The sequence below is a fragment of the Leptonychotes weddellii genome, chromosome 11, assembly GCF_054177405.1.
Source record: "Leptonychotes weddellii isolate Sample4059 chromosome 11, ASM5417740v2, whole genome shotgun sequence".
NCBI classification, from domain to species: Eukaryota; Metazoa; Chordata; class Mammalia; order Carnivora; family Phocidae; genus Leptonychotes; species Leptonychotes weddellii.
This window is the reverse complement of record NC_138379.1, coordinates 90,136,360-90,159,643: the sequence shown is the minus strand read 5'-3', so window position 1 is coordinate 90,159,643 and position 23,284 is coordinate 90,136,360. Positions and strand designations below refer to the sequence as shown.

Sequence of the window (23,284 nt, the reverse complement as noted above, 5' to 3'; positions counted from 1 at the left end):
GACGGGACTGGAGGGGATTATGCTAAGTGAAATAAGTCAAGCAGAGAAAGTCAATTATCATATGGTTTCACTTATTTGTGGAACATAAGGAATAGCATGGAGGACACTAGGAGAAGGAAGGGAAAAATGAAGGGGGGGAAATCGGAGGGGGAGATGAACCATGAGAGACTGTGGACTCTGAGAAACAAACTGAGGGTTCTAGAGGGGAGGGGGGTGGGAGGATGGGTTAGCCCAGTGAGGAGTATTAAGGAGGGCATGTACTGCATGGAGCACTGGTGTTATGCACAAACAATGAATCATGGAACACTACATCTAAAACTAATGATGTAATGTATGGTGATTAACATAATAAAATAAAATTAAAAAAATAAAAATAAAAGCTGGGAAAGAGTATTAAAACTAATATGCTGGGATCGGAACCTACACTTCCTCCTTTGTTTTAGTAAATACATCAATGTGTTTTGTGACCTTTTTGATCAGTTTTGTGATTTCACTCTTCCTTTTTTCCTTGTAGTCCTTTATACCGAGGGCTGAGGAGGAGGGCAAACCACCACTAACATGGTGGTGTTAGGAACGCTTTTCCCTTCTCCAGCTCCAAATAACGCAATGAAAGGACAGAAAACCGTGTCATGAGTCGAAGCCGGAAAAAAAAAAAAAAAAAAATCCCAGAAAAAAAAAAGGTGAGGTGGGTTAACAAGTTATCTCGCCCTCGGCCTCAAGGGGGAGAAACCAGGTCTCTGCGGAGGTGCGAGGAGGGGGGCCCGGGAGGTGGCAGGACGAGCGGGGAGCGCGTCCAGCCACAGCGGGTGGGGGTGTGTTGGGGGGGTGTCAGTCGTGGGCAGCGCTGGAAACCAGGAGCTGGAGGCCGGGGAAGGGAGGGCTTCAGGGACACCAAACGTTTTTAAGGGGTGGGATGGGGAGCGGACCTCAAGGGCAGGGGGACTTTAGGGCGCTGGAGAAGGACAGGCTCAGACCAGGCGCCACAAAGGCGAGCGGAACTGCTGTGGTACTGGCGGAGAGGGAGGGGACACCATTCCCTTCACCTGTCAATCGCCGCGGTCCCGGGCTCTGCTGGACTCCTCGGTTACACGGCAGACGGAAATGACGCGACTCTACTTCCGTTCTGACCCGCCTCAGGCCCCGCCCCTAGCACCGCCTCCCTTAGCACCGCCCCCCGGCCCCGCCCTTTCCTCCACCCACACCTCACTGTCTCCAGGGGATCCAAAACGGAAAAAAATGTGATAGCTGAGCCTGAGGTCTCGCTGCAATTATTAATGGCTTTGAGGCAAAGGATTTCGAAAGGGAAACCAAAGTGAATTTCTGCGAATTGGGGCTAAACTTATTACAAAGTCCGGTCACTTCCACCAAGGACTTTAAAGATGTGGGAGAAATACACAAAATCTTTCATATTTAAGTAATTTATTCATTTGTAAATAAGAAAACGGATCCTTTGCGTGATTTGGCAGCTAGTGCTCAGGATCAAAGAATAAGTGACAGGTGATTGTAGTCCAATGCTATTTCTAGATTTAAGCTCTTTAGCTGGTAAAGCCTAAACCAGTTTTATTTTACTTTTTTAAATTGAGGTATAATTGACATATACCATACATTAGTTTCAGGTGTACAACATGATTTGGTACTTGTTTATATTGCTAAGTGATCACTACAATAAGTGATAGTTAACCTGTCACTATAGGTAGTTACAGCAAAACCAGTATAATGGTGACCTGAACCAGCTAAGACACTGTACTTTGTGTATTTTCACCTGAAATAAGAGAAAATAATGGTGTCAAGCCCAAATTTCTTTCCCCATAATATTAGATTTCTACCTACTAGGGATTGACTGGTAGTGATAGAAGTTTGGGTTCATTTATTCATGAAGACACAATAAAATTAAAATTAGACCAACACAGTTACAGAAATACCAGGGCTATAGGTGGTTACAATCTTTCTTATTTTTTTAAAAGATTTATTTATTTATTTGAGAGAGAGCACCTGTGCAAGCAGGGGGAGGGGCAGAGGGAGAGAGAAAATCTCAAGCAGACTCCCCACTGAGATTGGAGCCCACCCGGGGCTCAATCTCAGGACCCTGAGATCATGACCTGAGCCGAAACCAAGAGTCGCGGCTCAATCCACTGCGCCACCCAGGTCCCCTGGTGGTTACAGTCTTTCTTAAAAACAGAAATTATCTTTTTCAAACTTTTATTTAGAAAATTTACTTCATTTAAAAAGTGTATATAATATGTCCCATGATATAAAATTCTAGACAGAGTAGATTTAAAAACAGCATAATGGAAATATAAATATCCATTTTCTTATGTATATCTTTTGTGCACTTACAGTCTTTTCCTGGGTTTACATTTTTCTTTATTTTACAATCTGATTCTTACTTGTAGCAAAAACAAATATCATAGACAGGTATATAGCAAAAAGTAAAAATTCCCTTCTCTCCATCTCTTCCTCAGATAGTGGTAAAATCCTTCCAAACTTTCAACCACACAAATATATTTTTGTTTTTTACATTCATGGTTTCACATTATACATGTTGCTCTGTAACTTAGTTTTTTCACTGAATACTGTAATGGAAATCTTTCATGATAGTACATTTAGGGCTGCTTTTTAAAAATAGTTGTATTACATTCCTTTATATATCAATAACTATTTAGCTAGTTCCCTCATGAAAGCTAATCAAGGTGCTTCCAACATTTTACTAATAAAAACAATACAGCAACAAACATGCTGGCAGCTTATTTAGATAAATTCACTTATTGTATTTACCTGCATACTCCTCTCTTCCTTTTAAAAATCAGATTTTTTAAGGAAAGTTGAAGTATTAAAAACAACTAATGGAATATTAGATATTGTGTGAATTCGAAGGGGAAAAAAATCAGGGTTTTAGTAAAACGATTTTATTAAGTTATATTCGTGTCAACAAACCAGAAAGCCATGTAAAACTAACTCTTGTTAAAGACTATGACTGTGCTGGGTGGATGGAAAATTATCTAGATTGACTGCTGACTCCCTATGGAATTTTTTGAGGGCTCCACTTACTTTCTTAAACATATCCTTTTCCTGTTCTAAGCTCAGAAGCTGTGTGGTGTATCTCAGTTCACTTTTAACTATCAGGCTTGTTTGGCAGCAGATGATAGACATTTTAAAAATTTAAGATGTTTCTAACAAGATGCCATCAGCCACAAGGAAGGACCCGGGGTTGGTGGGCAGGCTGGTGTGAAGGAAGGCAAATTTTCTTTCAATAATCTCAGCTTTGACAAACCCCAGACTCCATGTACAATATATGCAGGACATGGATTCATTAGTGGTCCTAGTACAGCTGCCCTTTATTTTATACTCGTGACCTTGTACTTTTGTGGGTGTACAATTGGTGGGTGTTTTCCTTGGGTACTTGGTTTTGACGACACTGTTCTCCTAAATGTGGTTTTGCTCTTGTCTAGTTACACAATTCTGTGTTCTTCTTGAACCTTCATAAAAGGATATGACTACCTTAAAGTGGTTACATTGTTTCTCAGATTAAGTAAATATTTCAATTAGGGGAGTAAATATTTTTATACTGGGAGTGTAGCTAGCTCTTGCTTCGGGAGTGTGTTCTTTAGTGGAGTGAATCTTGGATTGGTGGTTTTACAAGGAGTGTGTAATGAATCTCTGGGCTATAAGTCTTTAAGTTTTGACCCTGTCCAAAAAGGCAAAGGAAATTTCCAAAGTTTTTCTTGTAGCAATTCACTGAAACAGAGGAGGGGTGCACTCGGGATGCTTGCCTTTCTTATCAGCTTATTGGTGAATCCCAAGGTACCAGGCTTACTGCTGCTTCTGGCAGATGTTTTCAAGTGTCCCTTTTAAAGATTCAAAAAAGTACTAGAGATCCCCACCTGACTGTAGTTACCTTCCATCTATTCAATACATAGATAATGAGTGGTACCCACAGAAAGTTCTCATCTACTAATAATTGTGTTGTCCTTGATGGGTGTACCACCCAGATAGATTGGGAATTACTAGCTTATGGCATAATTTCTCCTTAATTTTGTCTCAGTCCTTGATAAAACTTAGCTAAAAAGATACGAGTGAGCTTTAAAAAACGTGGCCTCCACGGTCTCCAAGCTACCTTTAACAAGGGAGCCATCCTTTTCTTCCTTAATTATTCTTATCAGACCTTCCAAGAGGAGGCTTGCTATAACTCAATGTCCAAAGCAGCTTGTAGGAGGTGAAATTACGCAGTAAGAGGGGAAGAACCCTGCACAAACGTTTTTTCTTCATAATTGGAAGAGGGAGAGGGAAAGTGAACAAGGGATAGCAACAAACTAAGAAATATGGTATACATCATTTCATAGTGATTTCTTTTTTTTTTTTTACAGTGATTTCTATTTTGGCAAGCCTGTCTGCTATGACCCGCAAGTTTTCTGTTTAGAGCAACTGTGATATCGATGATAGCAGTTTTTACACAAAAGAAAAGAATATTCAAAGAGGCTTGTGATACTTGCTCGCATCCTGCTCCGCCCGTCCACGTGTCTCCAGCACCGCGCTGCCTACAGCGCGGCCTCTGTCCGAAGGCGTGCGTTGCGTGTGTCACTGGCATTCACAGGAGTGTCCGTGTGAGCTGACTTAGAGCTCTTCTCTGAAAGGTCCTTCCCGGTGACACTGGCAGAGAGACGTGTTATCATCTGGCTGAGGAACGAGTTCCATCCCATCACGTATTTCGGGTCTGCTGGACTGGCGCTCAGCGTATTTCTGAAATGCGTGTTTGAAGGCAACTGAAAGATTAGTCCACGCTTCATTCCACTGGACCCTCCCTACCCCACTCAGGCCAGTGTTTCTAGCTGCTGTGTATCTTGAGACTAAAAACCAAAGGTCTGGTTTATTCCGGTCCTGAAGTTGCATTTTAACTTCAGGTTTTAGAGGCACTAAGTGCAATATTTCAGAGTCTAACAAGGAACCCCAATCCACAATCTGATGTGTACCTAGGAAGCCTCCACAAAAGGCACATCAAGCCAAGGGTCCCTACTTGAAATAGTGGCACCTCTTGGCATTCATTCTCCACTTATTAATGAATAAGTACATTTGTTGAACACTCAAATCAACCAATAGAGATGATAAGCATCTCAAAATAAAGCTGGCAGTCCCCCACACCCTTCCCTGTAGGCTCATAGTCACATACGTTTTGTAAATGGTGACAGACCTGTGTAATGTCCCTCTACTTTAGCCACTGACTGAAATATTCCTATAAATTAGACTTTGATTCAGTGGTTCTATATACATTTAGCTGTAGATTCCTGATGTTGGGCCAAACCCAACAAAATACTGACATGAGCAGAGGAACCTAATGAGTATTTTAGAGGGAGAAACTCCTACTATTAATATTATAGGTAGACTAACAGGGCATACAACTCATTCAAGGGAAAGGCTGATTTTAGTAAATGGTGAAATTTATCATTTTTATTTTTCTATGAGAGGGTAATATCCACAGGCATCTGAAGAAATGTGTTTTTCTGTCCACAGAAAAATAAGTTTAGGTTAAAAACAAAAAAGCATTGTTTCTTTTTTTCTTTTCTTCCTGTCTAGAATTTACTGTGTGAAACACAAGATAGTTACCCAAAGAACCAATTCTTAGATTCCCAATAAACACTTGCACTTCAGTAATTAGGCCTGAGGTGTTAAAACCATTATAAATATATTTCACTTGTTTGTTTTCTACAGCAAACTAAATATCTGCTGTCCATCCTACACTGTGATAGCAAAAGCATGAATCTTTAGTAAGAAGAACAAAGAGGTAGACCTTTTGAGCAGAGAGATGTTAATGATCTCTAGTCCAACCTCCTTATTTTCTAGATAGGAAGATGGTCTCTGAGGTTCAGAAAATACCTAAATTAGGAATTCCATAAGGCATTTAATAAAAAGACTGGGGAGGTAGGAGGAGCTTTTAATTTGTATTCGCAAGGGTTCTATGCATTGTTTTTCGTAACAGTGAGTGGAGATACAAATATGGAGACCACAAAAGGTCTCAGCGCTATTCCCATCTCTCCACAGGCTGGGCCAGTCCTCGGCTTCCAGAGAGTTCCATGGGCTGACGCTCTGAACCCTTTCAGGAAGTGAGGCACTCAGGCCCAGCATGGCGCGTGAGGATGCCTGAGACGGCGGGGTGGGGGGGGGGGGGGACAGCCGGTGGTAACTAACCTGGAGCACTCTGTAATAATAGCAGTAAACCCGGTGGGGCTGCAGCAACTCCCTAGCAGCCAACTGCCCTTCTTTTGCAATCTTCTTGGCTTCTTCATCATTTTCCTGAAAGGGTTAAACACACACACATACACACGCACTGAATAAAGAGTACTCCTGTGACGCCCCAAAGAAGGCTACTGGTGCGTATGAAGCAGGACAGAGATGGGGTTGAATGTGACCAGCATGGGACGTGGGACATGAGGAAGATAATTCGGAGCGAGGCTCTGAGAAATCGCCAAGGTACCTTCCTAGAGCCCCGTGTTACACAGAAGTGGTCACACATGTTTGGACCCCGGTCCACAGGCCCGGAGTGCCCTCCCCGCCATACGCACATCAGACATGCAGTCTCTCTTGAGACTACCCTGGTACTGTCCTGGCTACCCGAGAAATTTAGGGCTCATCCTCTGTCCCCCCATCCTAGAGCCTCTCTGCTTGATATTAAAATACAGTCTGGAATAGAATTAATCCTTTTTCTTGTTATAACATCTCTTAAAAACTCCATTTTAATATGCAGCCAGAGCCCAAAAGTTGTCATAAAACGGTACCTTTGAAGGCCTATCTTATTGCTGTAATCATAAATTCAGCCATTTGCACCCACAGGCTGTTCCTTCAGTACCAGGAATGGTCACTGTTTCTAATTACACTTTGGAAAATAGCTAATATTCTACTGTGCTGCCCTTTAGAAAAGCCACTGACAAGCAATCCTGACTCTTTATAAAGGGCCACAGAAATGATTCTGCCTCAGGCACCCAGTCATTTGCATACCCGAATATTGCTTCTCAGAAACTTAGAAATAGAATGAAGTCTTACCCGCAGAAGGGTAAATTTTTATAGTTTCACAATAAAACACAACAGCTTTGTAATATGTTTCTTTTTTTAAAAAAGAATTCTTATTTTATGGGAAACTTGTGATTCTTGGGATGTTGTATATAGCATGCATTCATTGTGTCTTTTTCCTAACTGGAGAAAAGAAAAGGGTATCATAATTGCCTCCAGTGTCTTCTTGTGCATAGAGCACTCTAGCCCTGGGATTTTCAATCTGTCATTTGCATGTGGTGTGTTTTTGCTTGTGTGTATATGCATGAATAGTGATTCCTTCAGAAAAACCTATATTCTACATGACGCTTGTCTTTAAATCTTCTAAACCTTCTAAAAATCCTCCAAAATGTTGATAAAGGGTATTAAAATGATCCTGATGTTGATTCTTTAGATATTTCAAGGGAACAAAAATTTCAGGAAATAACATTTCTTTTGACTAAATTATGTCAAGTTAAATTGGGTCATGATGGAACTCATGTAAATAATCCTGGTAAGTTTGTTATTGCCTCAAGAAATTAAAATTGCAGAAAACGTACCTTGGCCCACTTAACTTTCTCTAGTAAATCACTGAGATTTCTTTTAATTGGAACATAATGTTTCCAAGGCTTCAGTGCCACATAGAAATGTTCATAATATGTCGAGTCCTGCTTCAAAACCAAACTGTCGCCCAGCATGAGGTACGGATATCTATAAGCTGCCACGGTCCCATCCACATTCACTTGATACTTGTACTAAAATAGTAAAACAAACATAAACAAAGGAAACACTTAACAGCCATTTGCTTCGCTTCTGCTTGTCATCAACACTGTCATAATAAATATAAAAGAATTATTTTCCACGTTCCAACTTCAGTGTTTAAAAGTTTTATACGTTATTTTGTACCTCACGTTTTCTCTTTGTATTGAAATCATAAACAGCCTTGAGCACGTCGATTTTAAGAAACACAATGCGTTTAAGGATAAGACAAATAATTTGAGGAAATAGGAATACCTATTTCAACTCTGTGTAATGGATTCAGGTTTCTGTGACCCGGTAGGAAAATGTTTCAAAAGTAATAGGAATACCTATTTCAACTCTATGTAATGGATTCAGGTTTCTGTGACCCGGTAGGAAAATGTTTCAAAAGCTGTAGGTTTATTAAAGCTGACTCCTGGTAACAATTTACACTTTCATGTATACATTATTTCATTGGTTCCTTCTTCCCAGGTAAGTATGAAAAAGGAAAGCCTTATCTCCAGTGTTCAGTTCTAGAGTCGAGGAGACAGAAACCTGGAGAAGTTTAGGGACTAGTGTGGTGTTAGCAACACAAGATGTACCCCATTTACCCATTTGCTGGATTAATAAGCCTCGCTTTACATTTCAAAATCACTTTTCATGGGAATTAAACCTCACTTGATCATAGTAATGTGAAGCAAGTATTATCATAAGCTCTTTCTTTTTTTCCTCTTTTTCCAAATGAGAAAATCGGTGTTCAGATAAATTTATAAACCTCTATTCTCTGAGCTCAAATCCAATGTTCTTTTCATTATAACACACTGAAACAAACAGGATATACTCATGGATTTAGTCATTAATTTTTTCTTTAGTAATCGGTACCAAAGAGTTCTCTAGCCAGTCAGATTTTGTCACATTGTTCACATCCCTATCATCATGACACAAGTTTATCACTTCATATACATACAAGAAGACAAAAACACATACCTTAAAGAAATCAAAGAAACCTATCAATTTAGCTTTTCCAAGCTCCTTTTCTTTCTCTTGGAAAAAGAAATATCCTGTAATTCCTGCATCTAGGAGCTCTGGATTTTCCTTGGACAGCTGTACCAACTGGAGCCTCTCTTCTCGGCTATCTCTACCTCTGAAGAAAGCTTTCTCTGTTTTATTGATCCAGGAAGGCCCTAGAAGTTTGAAGCCATAAAAAAAATATGATTATGAACTTGACATTTATAAAAACCGTAAGCATATTCCTCTGTAATCTATCTAAATTATCATTTAAGATAATGTAACTAAGTAACATCTACATCTTTAATCCCTAGGTTGTCCAGAATTTTGAGCACATCACTTTTGAATACAGGAAAGACTTTGTCTAATAAGCTGTGAAATAAAAACATGTATATATAGCCCAACTCTGTGTGTGTGTGTGTTTCTTTCTAGATAGTATTCTAGAAGAATTAGTCTATTTCTATTATTCTAAAGAGAGGTCATTAGTTAACACCTGTTACTATTTGATAAATCATAAAACAGAAACTGGAGGGGGTCACTTTCTCTAGTATTTTAGCACACTTCCCAGGAATTCACTGTTCCCCAATAAAAAGTCAGTTTTCATTTTATGTTACCTTTAGGTAGTTTGTAAAGAGTCTCTGGTCGCATGTACTAAACGAGTCTGCCAAATCACAATAAACAGGAGCAGAGGTTGTAAAGACAGGCAGGGTTTATTCTATTCAGGGAGTTTGGTTTAATTCTAGGGTGTGTTATGCCATATATGTAAAGCCATCAAAGGATGGGGGGGCGGGGAGGAATTCAGATTTTGAAGGATCAAGCCAGGCAGAAAGAGGAAAGGGGAAAATTCCTTACTAAGTGTTGGAAGTAGTAACACCCAAATTCTGCTGCTAGCATAATTCTCTCACATCTGCATATCATTTTATATTTTTCAAAATGCTCTCTTCATCCAGCAATATAAGGGCATCGGAGTCAGCATTAAGTGACAATTTTACCAAATATATATTTTCAAATGGTATTTACAAATGACCAACTCAAAGGAGACTCAGTTACAGTAGGTTTGGACAACTAGCCCAACCCACATACCTAATTTTTGGATTAGAAGAATCCTACACTGCTCTTTCTTCTTGGTTAGAAAATAAGAACAATGGTATTTAAATATATACTTTTGTTCTCTCCAACTGAACATTCCCTTTTTACCTCTGTTTTTCCTTTGAGAATAAACTTTAATTTACCTGTATTTCCCTGAATAGAGAGGAGATCATTGGTGACACCCCTCATTGCTTCAAGTGTGGAGTGGGTGATGTCATACGTTGGAAGGATAACATCCCGTGAATCCAAGGAGCCGCACCATGAAATGACAGGTAAAGGGCCAGGCGTTTCATTGACTTTTCGATGCTCCAGAGGCCAATCTCCAAGATTAATATAAAATTCTATATCGGGGAGAAGGACCTAAATAAACAAAAGAAGAAACATCAGTGCTGGGAAGACCTCAGTTTTAGGTACTAAATGCTTCCGTTCTTTGGCTCCTTAAAATATGCCTGATAAAAGTGAACATGTGAAAACAGCAGAAGAGAGAAGAATGCCTCTCAGTCATCAGCAGTATCAGAAAATCAAGGGTGAGGACGGTACATGGCAAATTCACTTAACCAGGAGGAAGTACCCTTTGTTCAGAGGTGGCATTTAAAATTGCTTACTACTGGGGAGCCTGGGTGGCTCAGTCATTAAGTGTCTGCCTTTAGCTCAGGTCATGATCCCAGGGTCCTGGGATCAAGCCCCAAATTGGGCTCCCTGCTCAGTGGGGAGTCTGCTTCTCCCTCTGCCCCTCCCCCTGCTTGTTCCCTCTCTCTCTCGTTCTCTCTGTCAAACAAATAAATAAAATCTTTAAAAAAAATTGCTTAGTATTGGGGTGCCCAGCTGGCTCCGCTGGTGGAGCGTCCAACTCTTGATGATGGGGTCGTGAGTTCGAGCACCATTTTGGGCAGAGATTACTTAATGAAAATTTTTTTTAATTATCAAAATTGCTTATTATTATAGAAGTGGACATGATATGGAAAGGTATGAGTAAGTGGCTTCAAGAACCCTTTCTGTCAGCTGCCTACCTGAGAATCGACAAGGTTAGAGGAAGCCCTTCTTTTGCTTCACTACCAAACCTCCACATCACGTCTACCTTTGCTTCTGGACTCGGCCACTCCGTGTGCACCTCCGTGGTCAATGCCCTACACGAGGCCCTTCTCTCATTTCTCACCTGGATTGTTGCAGGAGCTTGCTCACTAGGTGTTCTGATACTAGGCTCTCCCCACTCTGATCTGCTTTCACCTTGCTGCCCAAATTCCTAAAACCCAAATTAATGTCACCACCAGGGTCAATGGAACCTAAAGCCTGCAGGACAAGGTCTAACGTCTCTGGCCAGAAAGCAAGGCCCTGTCACCGTGTTCCACCTGAGCGTGGGCCAGTAAACTTCAGGCTACTCTCTGAAAATGCAACCCAGTCTCCCATGTACTTCCCTTCTCACTTGGAATATTCTTCTCCTACTTATTCCCTTGGCAGTCTCCTTTCTCGTCCTTCGAACCCAGACCGAATGTCACCTCCTCCATGGCTCGCCCTCCTCAGGCAGTTTCACCCGGGGGGCCTGCTTTTCTTACAGGCCTATCACGTTGAGGTACCACTATTTGTACTCACATCCTACTCTAATTTCCAAATAACAAAAAACAAGTCCCACTAGAGTAGGTGGCTCAAAGTCCAGCGATGAGTCTCATTTATCTTGGATTTCTTCCCAGCCACTGGGCAAAGAACCTAGAACAAGAGGGAAGGCCAAGGGGTGTGACGATTCACCCTCCTCGCTTCCCTCCTCTCACTTATCAGCCCAATAAACTCCACACCAGGAGTTCTCACTACAGAACAGGGTTTCTCAATCTCCGCAGGACTGACATTTGGGTCTGGGTAATTCTTTGCTGTGGGGGCTGTTCTGTGCACTAGAGGATCTGCTGTTAGCAACCCCGAGTTGTGCAACCAAAACTGTCTCTAGACATCGCCCAACGTCCTCTAAGGGACAAATGCATCACTCGTAAAGTCACTGCCATCGTGAGTCCGAGGTGGGAATACAGGGCAGTAGGCCAGGAAGAAGGCACCCCCTTTATGATCAAGTATCTTTAATATGCTCATATGGTGGGCCAGTGGGGATGGTGCGGGGGGGGGGCTGCTATTTAAAATAAGAATTAAAAAATAATAATAATAAAATAAAATAAGAATTGGTTGCAACCCCACATTCAGCACACTTGGGAAATTGTATACCTCATATCACCGAAGTTGACTTTTGGTTTAGAAAACTACCTTGACAGTCTTTCTGGGTGGGAAAGACAGAAAATGCTCATCCTCACCCTTCACTCTGCATGGTCAGGAGGGAGGAAGAACAAAAGGCAATTCGAGCTGCTCTGCTTAAGAGTGCAGTAAATGGGGGCGCCTGGGTGGCTCAGATGGTTAAGCGTCTGCCTTCAGCTCAGGTCATGATCCCAGCGTCCTGGGATCGAGCCCCGCATCGGGCTTCCTGCTCAGCGGGGAGCCTGCTTCTCCCTCTCCCTCTGCCTCTCTCCCTGCTCATGCTCTCTCTCTCTCTCTCTCTCTGTATCTCTGTGTCTCAAATGAATAAATTAAAAAATCTTTAAAAAAAAAAAAAGAGTGCAGTAAATGTGGGAAGAAGGGTTCAGGAGAGGGGTGGGGGTGAGGGGAAGTGAGAAGTCTTCTGAGAGATAGAGGCCCAGCTGTATTCACTAAGAAGCCAAGACCTGAAGCCCAATGATGGGCAGTGAGAAATTCCCAGAGGCAAGGATGACTGAGTCTGATTAATAGAGGGAATGTTTATTTTTAAATGTTAGGGTTTTTGTTGGAGTGCTTTTTACTATGCACTGGTACAAAATAACCTCTCTGTTACTAGAACCTTCAACAAAATGTGCCATGCATGCTATCTTTTGAGGCGCTTAGGGTAAAACAAGGAAAAAGTGGTCGAAGTTCAAGTCATTTTGAGGTGATAAGAACAAAACAGCTGCAGAAACTGGTATCTGAATGGGAGGAGTATTCACCACAACAGAGAATTTCAAGAAGTGACCTCCAGGGGCACCTGAGTGGCTCAGTTGGTTAAGCGTCCGACTCTTGATTTCTGCTCAGATTGTGATCTCAGTGTTGTGAGAATGAGCCTTGCATCAGGAATCCACACTCAGTAGGGAGCCTGCTTGACGATTCTCTCTCTCTCCCTCTCCCCTCCCACCACTCTGTGTATGTGTCTACCTCTCCCAAATAAATACAGAAATCTCAAAAAAAAGAGTGACCTTGAGGCTCAACATGTCTGGGAGTCCACAGAAACCTTGGAAGTGCTCTGTAGGACCTACTTGCCTGAGATAGGGGCTCAAGCCACTTAATTTACAGGAAAGAAAGATCCATAAAGGGGGGAGAATTTATGAACACTCAGGTGGTGGACATCTTAAATTCACATTTCCAAGCTTGGAATCCATTTCCATCCTTTGCCATTGTTCTAAGCATCTCAAAGTTACAACGAAATAAGTAAACCCCAGTTCACCCTTGAATAATGTAGGGGTTAGAGGGGCCAACACCCACACAGTCTAAAATTTGTGTATAAATCTTGAATCCCCCAAAACTTAACAACTAGTAGCCTACTATTGACTAGAAGCCTTACCAATAACATAACAGTTGATTAACACATCTTTTGTATGTTATGCGTATTATATACTGTGTTCTCACTATAAAATCAGCTAGAGAAAAGAAACCGTAAATTAAGAAAATCATAAGGAAGCAGCGCCTGGGTGGCTCAGTCGTTAAGCGTCTGCCTTCGGCTCAGGTCATGATCCCAGGGTCCTGGGATCGAGCCCCGCATCGGGCTCCCTGCTCGGCGGGAGGCCTGCTTCTCCCTCTCCTACCCTCCCCGCTTGTGTTCCCTCTCTCTCTGTGTCAAATAAATAAATAAAATCTTTAAAAAAAAAAATCATAAGGAAGAGAAATACTATTTACAGTACTGTCATGTATTTATAAAAAAATGTCCATGTGTAAGTGCACTCATGCAATTCAAACTCGTGTCATTTAAGGGTCAACTCTGTATTGTTTCAGAACCAATGAATTCATTCTCATACCTTTCTTGCCAGTGACAGCAAAATCTCGTCTGAGAACATTTTGAAGTCTGTGTATTTCCCTAAAGATCTCCGGTAGACACGGTTATTGAGAATCGTGTAGTGAACAATGGCACCCCTCTCATCCCCAAACCTTTTTGGAACCTCATTTAGCATCTGCTGGAGATTGATGCTGGGGAAGGAAGCGAAATCCTTTGCAATCTGTGGTTCCTTGGTTGGACAAGAAAGAGTTTTCTGCCAGGCCTGAGGATCCTCTTCAGGACACTCACAGTACTCATGGTACACTGGTCCTAGGGAAGACAAAGACATGAGTAATGCCATACTCCATTAACAAACACCTCCACACAGGGGGTTGTTTCTGCCCCTGATAGGAACATGGGATGACTTCTTGCTGAATTTGAAGATTCTCCAGACAGGGATAATATATATTTATATTATATATTTAATATTTAATATATTTATAATATATATTTAATAATAATAATACAATATATTTAAATATAAATACATTTAATATTTAATAAATATATTTAAAATATATTTAACTTAATATAAAAGTATAAAGATTAACATAATTTTACAAAAACTTTTAAAAAATTATTTATGTTTCTTGAGGATTTCTACTTCAGAACAACATGAGTAATATGGACCAATTTACCCTTCTACCTGAAACTACAAAAAAAGAGACAAAATATATGAAACAGTTTTTAAGCCACTGGACATGAGGCAGTGAAGGACAGTGAGTCTGAGAGATGGGAAATAGATGAGGTGAGCCCTACAGTTTGTAAACTTACTGCCTAAGGGAGTTTCCAGGTTATGGAAATGGGGAGAAGTGTAGGCAGAGCCCAGCAGTCTCACTGAGTTGAGGGGACAGAGCTGGGTGTCCAGGGAGAACAAGGCAGCTAGCATTTGTAGGACACATTCCCTGAGAGAACCACACAGCCAGAAAACTCCAGAGATCTGCAAAAGGTTCCCCTTCAAGTATTTAGGGTTTCTGAGCAGTGTATATAGGTGAGGAAATTATCCAAGACAGGGAAAGAACCATCCAGAATGACTGGACGCAACAATACCCACTGGTCATACAGGGTTGGGAATAGTACCTGTTCACAGCAGACCGACTGGGAAGCATCCTAATTGCTGGGGCTTAGGGTAGAGTAGGCAGAGAGGTATTGCCTGAGTGGTGGGGAATAATTAGCCCCAGACTAAACACGGTTCTGGTCTTGCCTAATGAATTGTAAAAGCAATTTGAAAGGTTCAAATTATTTCCAAGTAATTTCACTGCATTCCAGAAAAATGCTCAAGAAGATAAGAAAGCGGGGCGCCTGGGTGGCTCAGTTGGTTAAGCGACTGCCTTCGGCTCAGGTCATGATCCTGGAGTCCCTGGATCGAGTCCCGCATCGGGCTCCCTGCTCTGCAGGGAGTCTGCTTCTCCCTCTGACCCTCCCCCCTCTCATGTTGCTCTCTCTCATTCTCTCTCTCAAATAAATAAAATCTTAAAAAAAAAAAAGAAGATAAGAAAGCGACAAGAAATGAAAAATACACTGGATACAATTAATGGCAAGTTGGACATTGCAGAAGGAAAGATTAGGGAACTTAATGATGTAGCAACAGAAAGTATACAAAATGAAATGGAGAAAAAAAAGAATTTTAAAAATGAAAAGAGCATCACTGAGCTGTGGGATAGTTTCAAGCCTGATACAGGGGTAACTGGAATTGTGGGAGGAACTCTGGAGTAGAACAGAAAAAAATATTGAAGAAATAATGGCCAAAATTTTTTTGGATTTAATGAAAACTATAATCCCAAAGATCTAAGAAGCTCCATGAACCCAAGCACAAGAAAACTATAATCCCCAAGATCTAAGAAGCTCCACAAACCCAAGCACAAGAAACATGAAGGAAATTACACCAAAGCACATAATAATCAAATTGTTCAAGAGACTTAAAGAGAAAACCTTGAGCAGTACAGAGGAACAGTAGATATACTGGATGTCACATATATGGATGTCAGCAGATACACTGTTGGAAACAATGCAAGTAAGAGGACAGTGGAGTAACATCTTTTTTTTTTTTAGAATTTCTAAAGGAAAAAAAAAAAAAGAGGATGAGAGTTTTACTTGAGCCCCAATTAGGACAGCTGCATGGGACAGGCAATCTTTACAAAGAAGAGAGTGTCCTGACAAAGGAAATTTTGGTATAGGGTTATATACATTTTTTACATAAAAAGTTACACATTTTTAGACAAAAGACATTGTAGAAAGACACTACAGTTCCCGATCTTAAGTTTCTAGTATATGTAGGGCTGTATGGCTTTAATGTTATGGGAACCAGGGAAGTTTCTAGTGGAGTAACATCTTTAAAGTACTAAAAGGAGACAAAACCAACCTTGTTAATCTACAATTCTATATTTAGTAAAAATGTCTTTCAATAATCTCAGGAAACAAACTGAGGGTTGCTGGAGTCGGGGGGGTGGGAGGGATGGGGTGGTTGGGTGATGGACACTGGGGAGGGTATGTGCTATGGTGAGCACTGTGAATTGTGCAAGACTGTTGAATCTCAGATCTGTACCTCTGAAACAAATAATGCAATATATGTTAAGGAAAAAAAAAGAAGAAGAAGAAGATAGCAGGAGGGGAAGAATGAAGGGGGGAAATCGGAGGGGGAAACAAACCATGAGAGACGATGGACTCTGAGAAACAAACTGAGGGTTCTAGAGGGGAGGGGAGTGGGAGGATGGGTTAGCCTGGTGATGGGTATTAGAAAGGGCACGTTCTGCATGGAGCACTGGGTGTTATGCACAAACAATGAATCATGGAACACTACATCAAAAACTAGTGATGTAATGTATGGTGATTAACATAACAATAAAAAATTTTTTAAAAAATGAAGGCAAAATAAAGACTCTTTCAGACATTCAAAAGCTGGGAGAACTCATCACCAGCATTCTCACACTAAAAGAAACGATAATAGGGATCATTGAGCAGAAGGCAAATGGTACTAGAAGGAAATGTAGATTATATAAAAGAATGAAGAGTGCCAGACATGTTAACCACCTGGGTAAATACACAAGATTTTCTTGTTTATCATTCAAATTTCTTTAGTTTTTTTCCCGCAAAATTCCAAGTTAAGATGAGCTCCAGGAGTGCCTGGCTGGCTTGGTCAGTAGAGCACGTGACTCTTGATCTTGAGGTAGAGAGTTTGAGCCCCATGTTAGGTGCAGAATCATTTACAATTGAGCTCCAGAAGGTACACATACCACGTTCACTCTTTTGTACATGACTTCAAGGTCATCATAAGCCATTTTGAAAGTCATGGGGTCTACACATATAAGGCTGGCTCTGGATTGTGTAATATAACCACTTACCTTTCAAAATATAAGGAGACTGAGCCACATGTTCATCACCATAAAGGACCTCTATCTTCAGCCCTTCGCTGACAGTTTCATACATCCTATATCGCATCAAAAATGTCCCATCATTCCTGTCCAAAGGTTTGGGGACGTGAATCCGGACTAATTCTTTAGGTGAAAGAGATTTGATTACTACTTTGAATAGTGTTTGACCTGAAAAAAAAAATATATATATATATATGTAACTACTATTTCATGGTTATTTTGTCTTACCAATTATTGGATAGGTGTCTCTACACCAAAGTTACTTTTTTCTGTACCATCAAAATAATAACAAAATAATTTTAGTTTGGAAGGTCCTTGAGACCAGGAACCATGTCTGGGTTGTGTCTTGAAACCAAAGATCTGAATCAACATTTGATTCGTTAGTCATTCAATAAAGATATACTGAATGAACAAAATCAGTTCGTTAAAAAAGCAAGGAAGAGATTAACTTTTTGCCTCTTTGCTCTTTTCTCCTTTGGGTAGGTTTAAAGCAGCCCAGATACTTAAAAATCTAAAAACTCTTAGAATGACAGAGCTCCAAGACAATCCAACTTTCTTCTGTAAAATATATACCAGCTTTCTTTGTAAACCATTTTAATACCTAATAACCCTCATTTCTAAGGAACTTTCCCTTTGGTTAACCCAAATTTCCAGTTATACTTCTAAGCCTATTTCCCTAAGTAGAGAGAGATTATAGTTAGTTACTAGACTGTGCACAAATATCAGACACACACACACATGCACATTCACACACCTTTGTAAATACTAGAGTTTACTTCTCTAAGCTTATTTCCTCAGGTTGAATCGAAAGTTATACTAGGACGATCTAACATCATTTTCAACTCCAAAATTCTGTGGGTTTTCTGGAAATTCTAGGGTAAATAACACCCACTTAGTAAACTTTCCCTTCTCTTTTTGTAGTATATGAGCTGACTGATTTAGGCTTTGAAACAATACTGTTGTGATTAATATCATTGTGATCCAGAAATAAATGTTGCACTATCTTTCTTCCCAGACTCCAGTGGATGTATGTGCACTCAGCACAGATCTGATCCTCAAGAGCTTTGAGAATAAAGATCAGTTAATGTCCTAACCACAGTTAATCATAATATCAAAGGCAAATGTTTTTTAAAAAGTGGTGAATCCTCTGAAATTCACAGACCTGGCAAAAAATAGTGGTGATAGGGCGCCTGGGTGGCTCAGTTGGTTAAGCGACTGCGTTCGGCTCAGGTCACGATCCTGGAGTCCCGGGATCGAGTCCCGCATCCGGCTCCCTGCTCAGCAGGGAGTCTGCTTCTCCCTCTGACCCTCCTCCCTCTCATGCTCTCTGTCTCTCATTCTCTCTCTCTCAAATAAATAAATAAATAAATAATCTTAAAAAAAAAATAGTGGTGATAAAAGTAGTTTTTCATTTCACATCTATCATATCAAATTAAGCATATTTAATATATATTTTTTGAAATTACTGAAAAAAGTTTCTTTCTCCTACTCTTAGTTTCTAAATCTTGTGAGTGAAGTTTCTACTCTCTTTTGGTCTTTAAGGGTTTTATTTTTTTCTTGTGGGTCAGGAGAGGTGTTCTTCGGTCTCTTCAATTTCATAATCGTAATGTAGTGTCTGATAACTTTCTGTTAAATAACACATTTTGACATCCTTTAAACAAGTGTGATAAAATTATGAAAGAAATCTGCTAAAATAAATGAATTGTAATAAACGTAGGGGATGTTGTAAGAAAAAAGGTAATAATTTAATGTGAAATTATTTAAAATGTTACCGTTTACCTGAAATGCTTAAATGAAATACATTGGTTATTGCCTTGTGTTATTTCTCACTTGATTTTAGAAAGACAGAGCAGTGTGGCAGACTGCAAATCAGGCAGGCAGAGCCTGGGGACCAGGAGGCAATTCCTATAATCTTCTCCCCAAAGTGGAACCAGTACAGAAAAGTTTTAGTGTCTTGGTCAAATAGTCCTGTTCTCCATAAACTTATGATTGTAAATAAACTAAACAGATATAAGACAAACATATTAATGATTCTGTGATCATTTTGGAAAGAAATGGATTTATAGAAAAAACTAGTTCCAAAATGTTTCATTATTCTTAAATTCAAATTATTGGACTAGATCTGTATTGTCTCTTCCAGTTATGATTTTTTTTGTCCCTGAAATAGCATTTAAGAGCTACATTTCAAAATAAATGTATAAAACTAAAATAGAGCCATTGGAAATACATATTTTAAATGTTCAGGTATTTTCACAGGAATCTTTCATGCCTGTGTTAGAATCAACACAAAATAACAATGGTCAGGACTGAAATAGAAAGAAGCAATTTTAACCTCATAAAAGAGAAAATGAGAAGAGTGCAATTTGAAATTGCTTCAAATGGAAGGAATGTGAATTCTCATTTGCCCCTAGGGCTAACATAATGGAACAGACTTGAAGCTCAGCTTGAATTTTTCTACTTCATCAATTCAAATCTCTTTAGGAGAGATCGCTAATGAAGTGAGAATACAGGGACTAGGTAGATGAAGGAGGTTAGCAGTATCAAAGTCTTGCACCATTAGAATCAGAACTTTTGAAGACTTTAGCACTTATCACGGGCCAGTCCCTGAGCTTGAGATTTTCCTTTGCATTTTCTACCTTATTTGTTTCCTACAAGAATTTGTAACGTGGGCATTGTCACCTCCATTTTACAGATCAGGAAACCAAGCCTCCAAGAAGTGAAGTAACTTGCCCAAGTTCACCTATATGTGAGTAGCAGAGCCAATATTTGAATACAGCTTGAATCCTTCTTTCAAAGCCCATCCTGCATCCACCTTGTCATGCTGTGTCACGTTAGTGTATTGGTTTGCAGAATTCAGAGTTGGAGGAATAACCCCTGGCACCCTTGGAACAACAGAGTCACTGTCTTTCCTGTTGTTTAGGAAGATTATTAAGGCTCTGCAATCCTAACAAGCGTCAACCCCACATGGCCAAGGAAACCGAGTCCCAGAAGGCCACGCTGTTTTGCCTTGAGGCTACATGTCACTCTCCAAAAATGCCTCGTGGGCCTGCTGACCGTGGATGGATGCTCTCCAGGAACTTACTGAAAACTGATGCATGACAATCATATGACAGGAGATTTAATTAAACAGAAAGAGGATGAGTGTCTACTCTTGGCTCTAACACCTAATGGCTGTGGGGCCACAGGCAAAACATTTCAGCTTCACTGAGCCTCAGTGTCTTAGGTGCCAAGTGAAGAGTATAATATCATCTAGCCTTCTTACTTCACAAGGCGATTAAGGACGACAAGGTAAACAGGGCACAGTTTAAAACACTGAAGTGCTACACAAGTAGGAGGTACGATTATTTTATGAAGATATCACTACTGATGAAGGTAAAGGAGGACTGAGCAGAAAATGAGTATTCGTATCCAGCCATCTCGACAGATTCCAACCACCCTCCCTCTACCCCTTCTTTTCTTTTCTCTACGGTATTTATAGAGCATCTCTGCCAGGCATTATGTCACATGCTGGGAATGTAACAATATCAATAGGTTTTGCCTACATTCATAATAGAAGGAAATACCCAATTTAAGTCAGAAGGGAGTAAAAACAAAGATAGAGATAGCTTCTTTCCCCATGGGGCGCCTGGGTGGCTCAGTCACTAAGCGTCTGCCTTCGGCTCAGGTCATGATCCCAGGGTCCTGGGATCGAGCCCCGCGTCAGGCTCCCTGCTCGGCGGGAAGCCTGCTTCTCCCTCTCCCACTCCCCCTGCCTGTGTTCCCTCTCTCGCTGTGTCTCTTTCTGTCAAATAAATAAATAAAATCTTTAAAAAAAAAAAAAAAAAAGGAAATTTTTCTCGGGAAAAAAGAAGAGTGAAAAAAAATCCTTATTTTCTTGCTATAACAACTGACAACACTAATGAGAGGTAAGGTTCGTCTATTTATTATAAAATTAAAATGAAACTATATAATTTCTTTCCTGTTTTGTCCATCCATAATCTAGTATAAGCATTATTAAACAACATTTTCAAATCTTACTTTAAAATTAAAATAAATCCCGGTTAAAACATATAACATAAAGTTGATCATCTTAACCATTTTTAACTGTACAGTTCAGTAGTGTTAAGTAAATTCACATTTGGGGGCAACAAATCTCTAGATTCAACAACTTTTCATTTCCCTCCTCCGTCGGCCCCTGGCAACCACCATTCTACTTCGTTTCTATGAATTTAACTACTTTAGGTATGTCATACAAGTGGAATCTAGAATGTTAGCTTTTAATGGGCTGTCAAATATGCCATCACATGAATGTACCACACTTTATTTAGCAATTACCTCAGAGGTGGCTGGTTAAATCTGATGTAATAAATAACGACAATGTGGCAAGAATTTCTTGCACAGAAATCTTTGACCACGTTCTGATCATTTTCTCAGGTCAGATACCTAGAAATCAGATTACCAGAAATAAAGGGCATGGACATTTCTGTTGAAACGTATTTTTTGTACATTAGGTTTGTAAATATTTAAGGCTCTTGGTACATTTGGAAAACAGCTTTCCAGTAACATTTTAGCAATTTGTGCTCCCACCAGCAGAGGATGAAGGTCACTGGGAGTATCTCCATGCCCTCTTGACAGCTTTGAGTATTGCTACTTAAAAAAAAACTTTGCCGATATTTTTTGATTAAGGAATAGAATTTTATTTGAATGTCTAGCTCTTTCATTAATAGTAAGATTAGCAGCATGTCACTTGGGATCGTGTAACTTTCTTTTTTCCTGTATAAATTAATTTTTCCTTCGTCCTCCCTTTTCTTTCTAAAGCTTCCCCCCCATTATAACATCATAAAATGACTTTTAGGAAAGAAAGAAAACTATAAAGGAGAAAATACACCCCATAGTGGAAGACTTCGAATCTGGGTTTAAGGATTTTTTTTATTCTGGTCCTCAGGGCCATGGAAAGTCTTTCTAAAACTAAAAGAAGTTTAGTCATAGCTTCCCGCGGGCGGCGGAAAAGGCGCTGGGGTATTCTGATTGTCTCTGTTGATAAAACAGGGTGCCAGGTGGCTGGACATAAATGAGACAGAGATGAGCAAATCCTGACTGGCAACAACTTGAACCTAGCAGGACAAGTCGCAAGAAGTTGCAGAGGCCCGGCGAGCAGGAGAACGTGGGAGGGCGCTGGGACAGAAGGGGTTCAAGGACAGGACCCACCCTGGGAGGGAGGACAGCTGAGCGCTACAGGGCCTCACTCATTCCTGCAGGCTGCCTCCAAGAGCTCAAAGGCAACAAGCTAGCACGCCAAAGCGCTTCCTTGGTGCCCCCAGCTCTGCCGTGGCCTCGGCGGAGGAGGTGGCGGTTTCAAACCCGCCAGGCCTCCACCGAGCGATCCGGCGCGACTCCTGGGGCTTGATGACTCAGCTCGCGGAAGCACTCCCTGCGTGCTGCAACAGCGCGGGAACACGGTCTCCAGCCCGTGAGTGCCGCGGCCTTCATCAACACCCCGGGCGCCGGCGCCGCACCTGAACCGCGGAGCGCCCCGCGGAGGTCGTTCGTCCGTTCGTTCGTCCGTTCGTTCATTCATTCAACAGGCTTCTGCAGCGACGCCCGCCCCCCACCCCCACCCCCACCCCCGCCGTGTCCGGGGAGGCGGGGGCAGGCGAGGCGGCCAGAGCCGAGGCAGGGCGACACTCGCCCGGGGAGGGACGCCACGCAGGCGGCGGGCGGACTCCCGAGGGGCGCGCGGGCGGCGGGGGGAGCGGGGGTGACGCGGAGGCCGGCGGCTCAACGCTACCTGGGGGCGAGCGAGTGAGGTTTTGGCCCTCCGAGTTCACGGCCTGCAGGTAGAAATAGCGGACGGGCAGCACGACGCCCGCCCGCAGCCCGGGCCCCCACACCAGGCTCCGCGGCGCGCTCACCGGCGCCTCGGGGGCCCCGGCGGCCACGAGCAGGGCGAGCTGCAGCGGCAGCAGCGCGGCCCGCGGGAGGCGGCGCATGGTCGCCGGGCCCGGGGTCCAGCTCG

The 23,284-nt window shown here is 41.4% G+C and overlaps 2 protein-coding genes across 3 annotated transcripts in view; both read right to left on the bottom strand.

Annotated features, from left to right (window-relative positions):
* Window positions 1-1,697, bottom strand: part of C11H11orf65 (chromosome 11 C11orf65 homolog) — a 67,363-nt gene extending 65,666 nt beyond the window's left edge. Inside the window, exon 1 of the mRNA XM_006743759.3 lies at window positions 1,044-1,697. The gene's annotated coding sequence lies outside the window, so the exon portion shown is untranslated. The remainder of the gene's footprint in view (window positions 1-1,043) is intronic.
* Window positions 1,698-4,343: 2,646 nt separating this feature from the next.
* Window positions 4,344-23,284, bottom strand: POGLUT3 (protein O-glucosyltransferase 3). 2 transcript variants are annotated; one of them, XM_081799541.1, is made up of 8 exons: window positions 23,057-23,284; window positions 17,260-17,457; window positions 13,902-14,188; window positions 9,996-10,212; window positions 8,743-8,939; window positions 7,578-7,772; window positions 6,181-6,285; window positions 4,344-4,737 (listed from the first exon to the last, which is right to left on the bottom strand). In XM_081799541.1, exons 1-8 carry the CDS (start codon window positions 23,256-23,258, stop codon window positions 4,612-4,614), a joined length of 1,527 nt encoding a protein of 508 aa, XP_081655667.1. In that variant the 5' UTR covers window positions 23,259-23,284; the 3' UTR covers window positions 4,344-4,611. The 2 variants fall into 2 exon arrangements, with proteins under 2 accessions (XP_081655667.1, XP_081655668.1); XM_081799542.1 differs by having other exon boundaries at window positions 23,181-23,279.

Excerpts from the sequence above, each read along its gene's own strand:
- POGLUT3 (XM_081799541.1), bottom strand. The coding sequence starts at position 23,258 with ATGCGCCGCCTCCCGCGGGCCGCGCTGCTGCCGCTGCAGCTCGCCCTG. Across the intron at positions 10,213-13,901 it reads TGCTGTCACTGGCAAGAAAG|GTCCTTCTCCCCGATATAGA; the intron begins GTATGAGAATGA and ends TTGTTTATTTAG. Across the intron at positions 7,773-8,742 it reads GTTTCTTTGATTTCTTTAAG|TACAAGTATCAAGTGAATGT; the intron begins GTATGTGTTTTT and ends TTACTATTTTAG.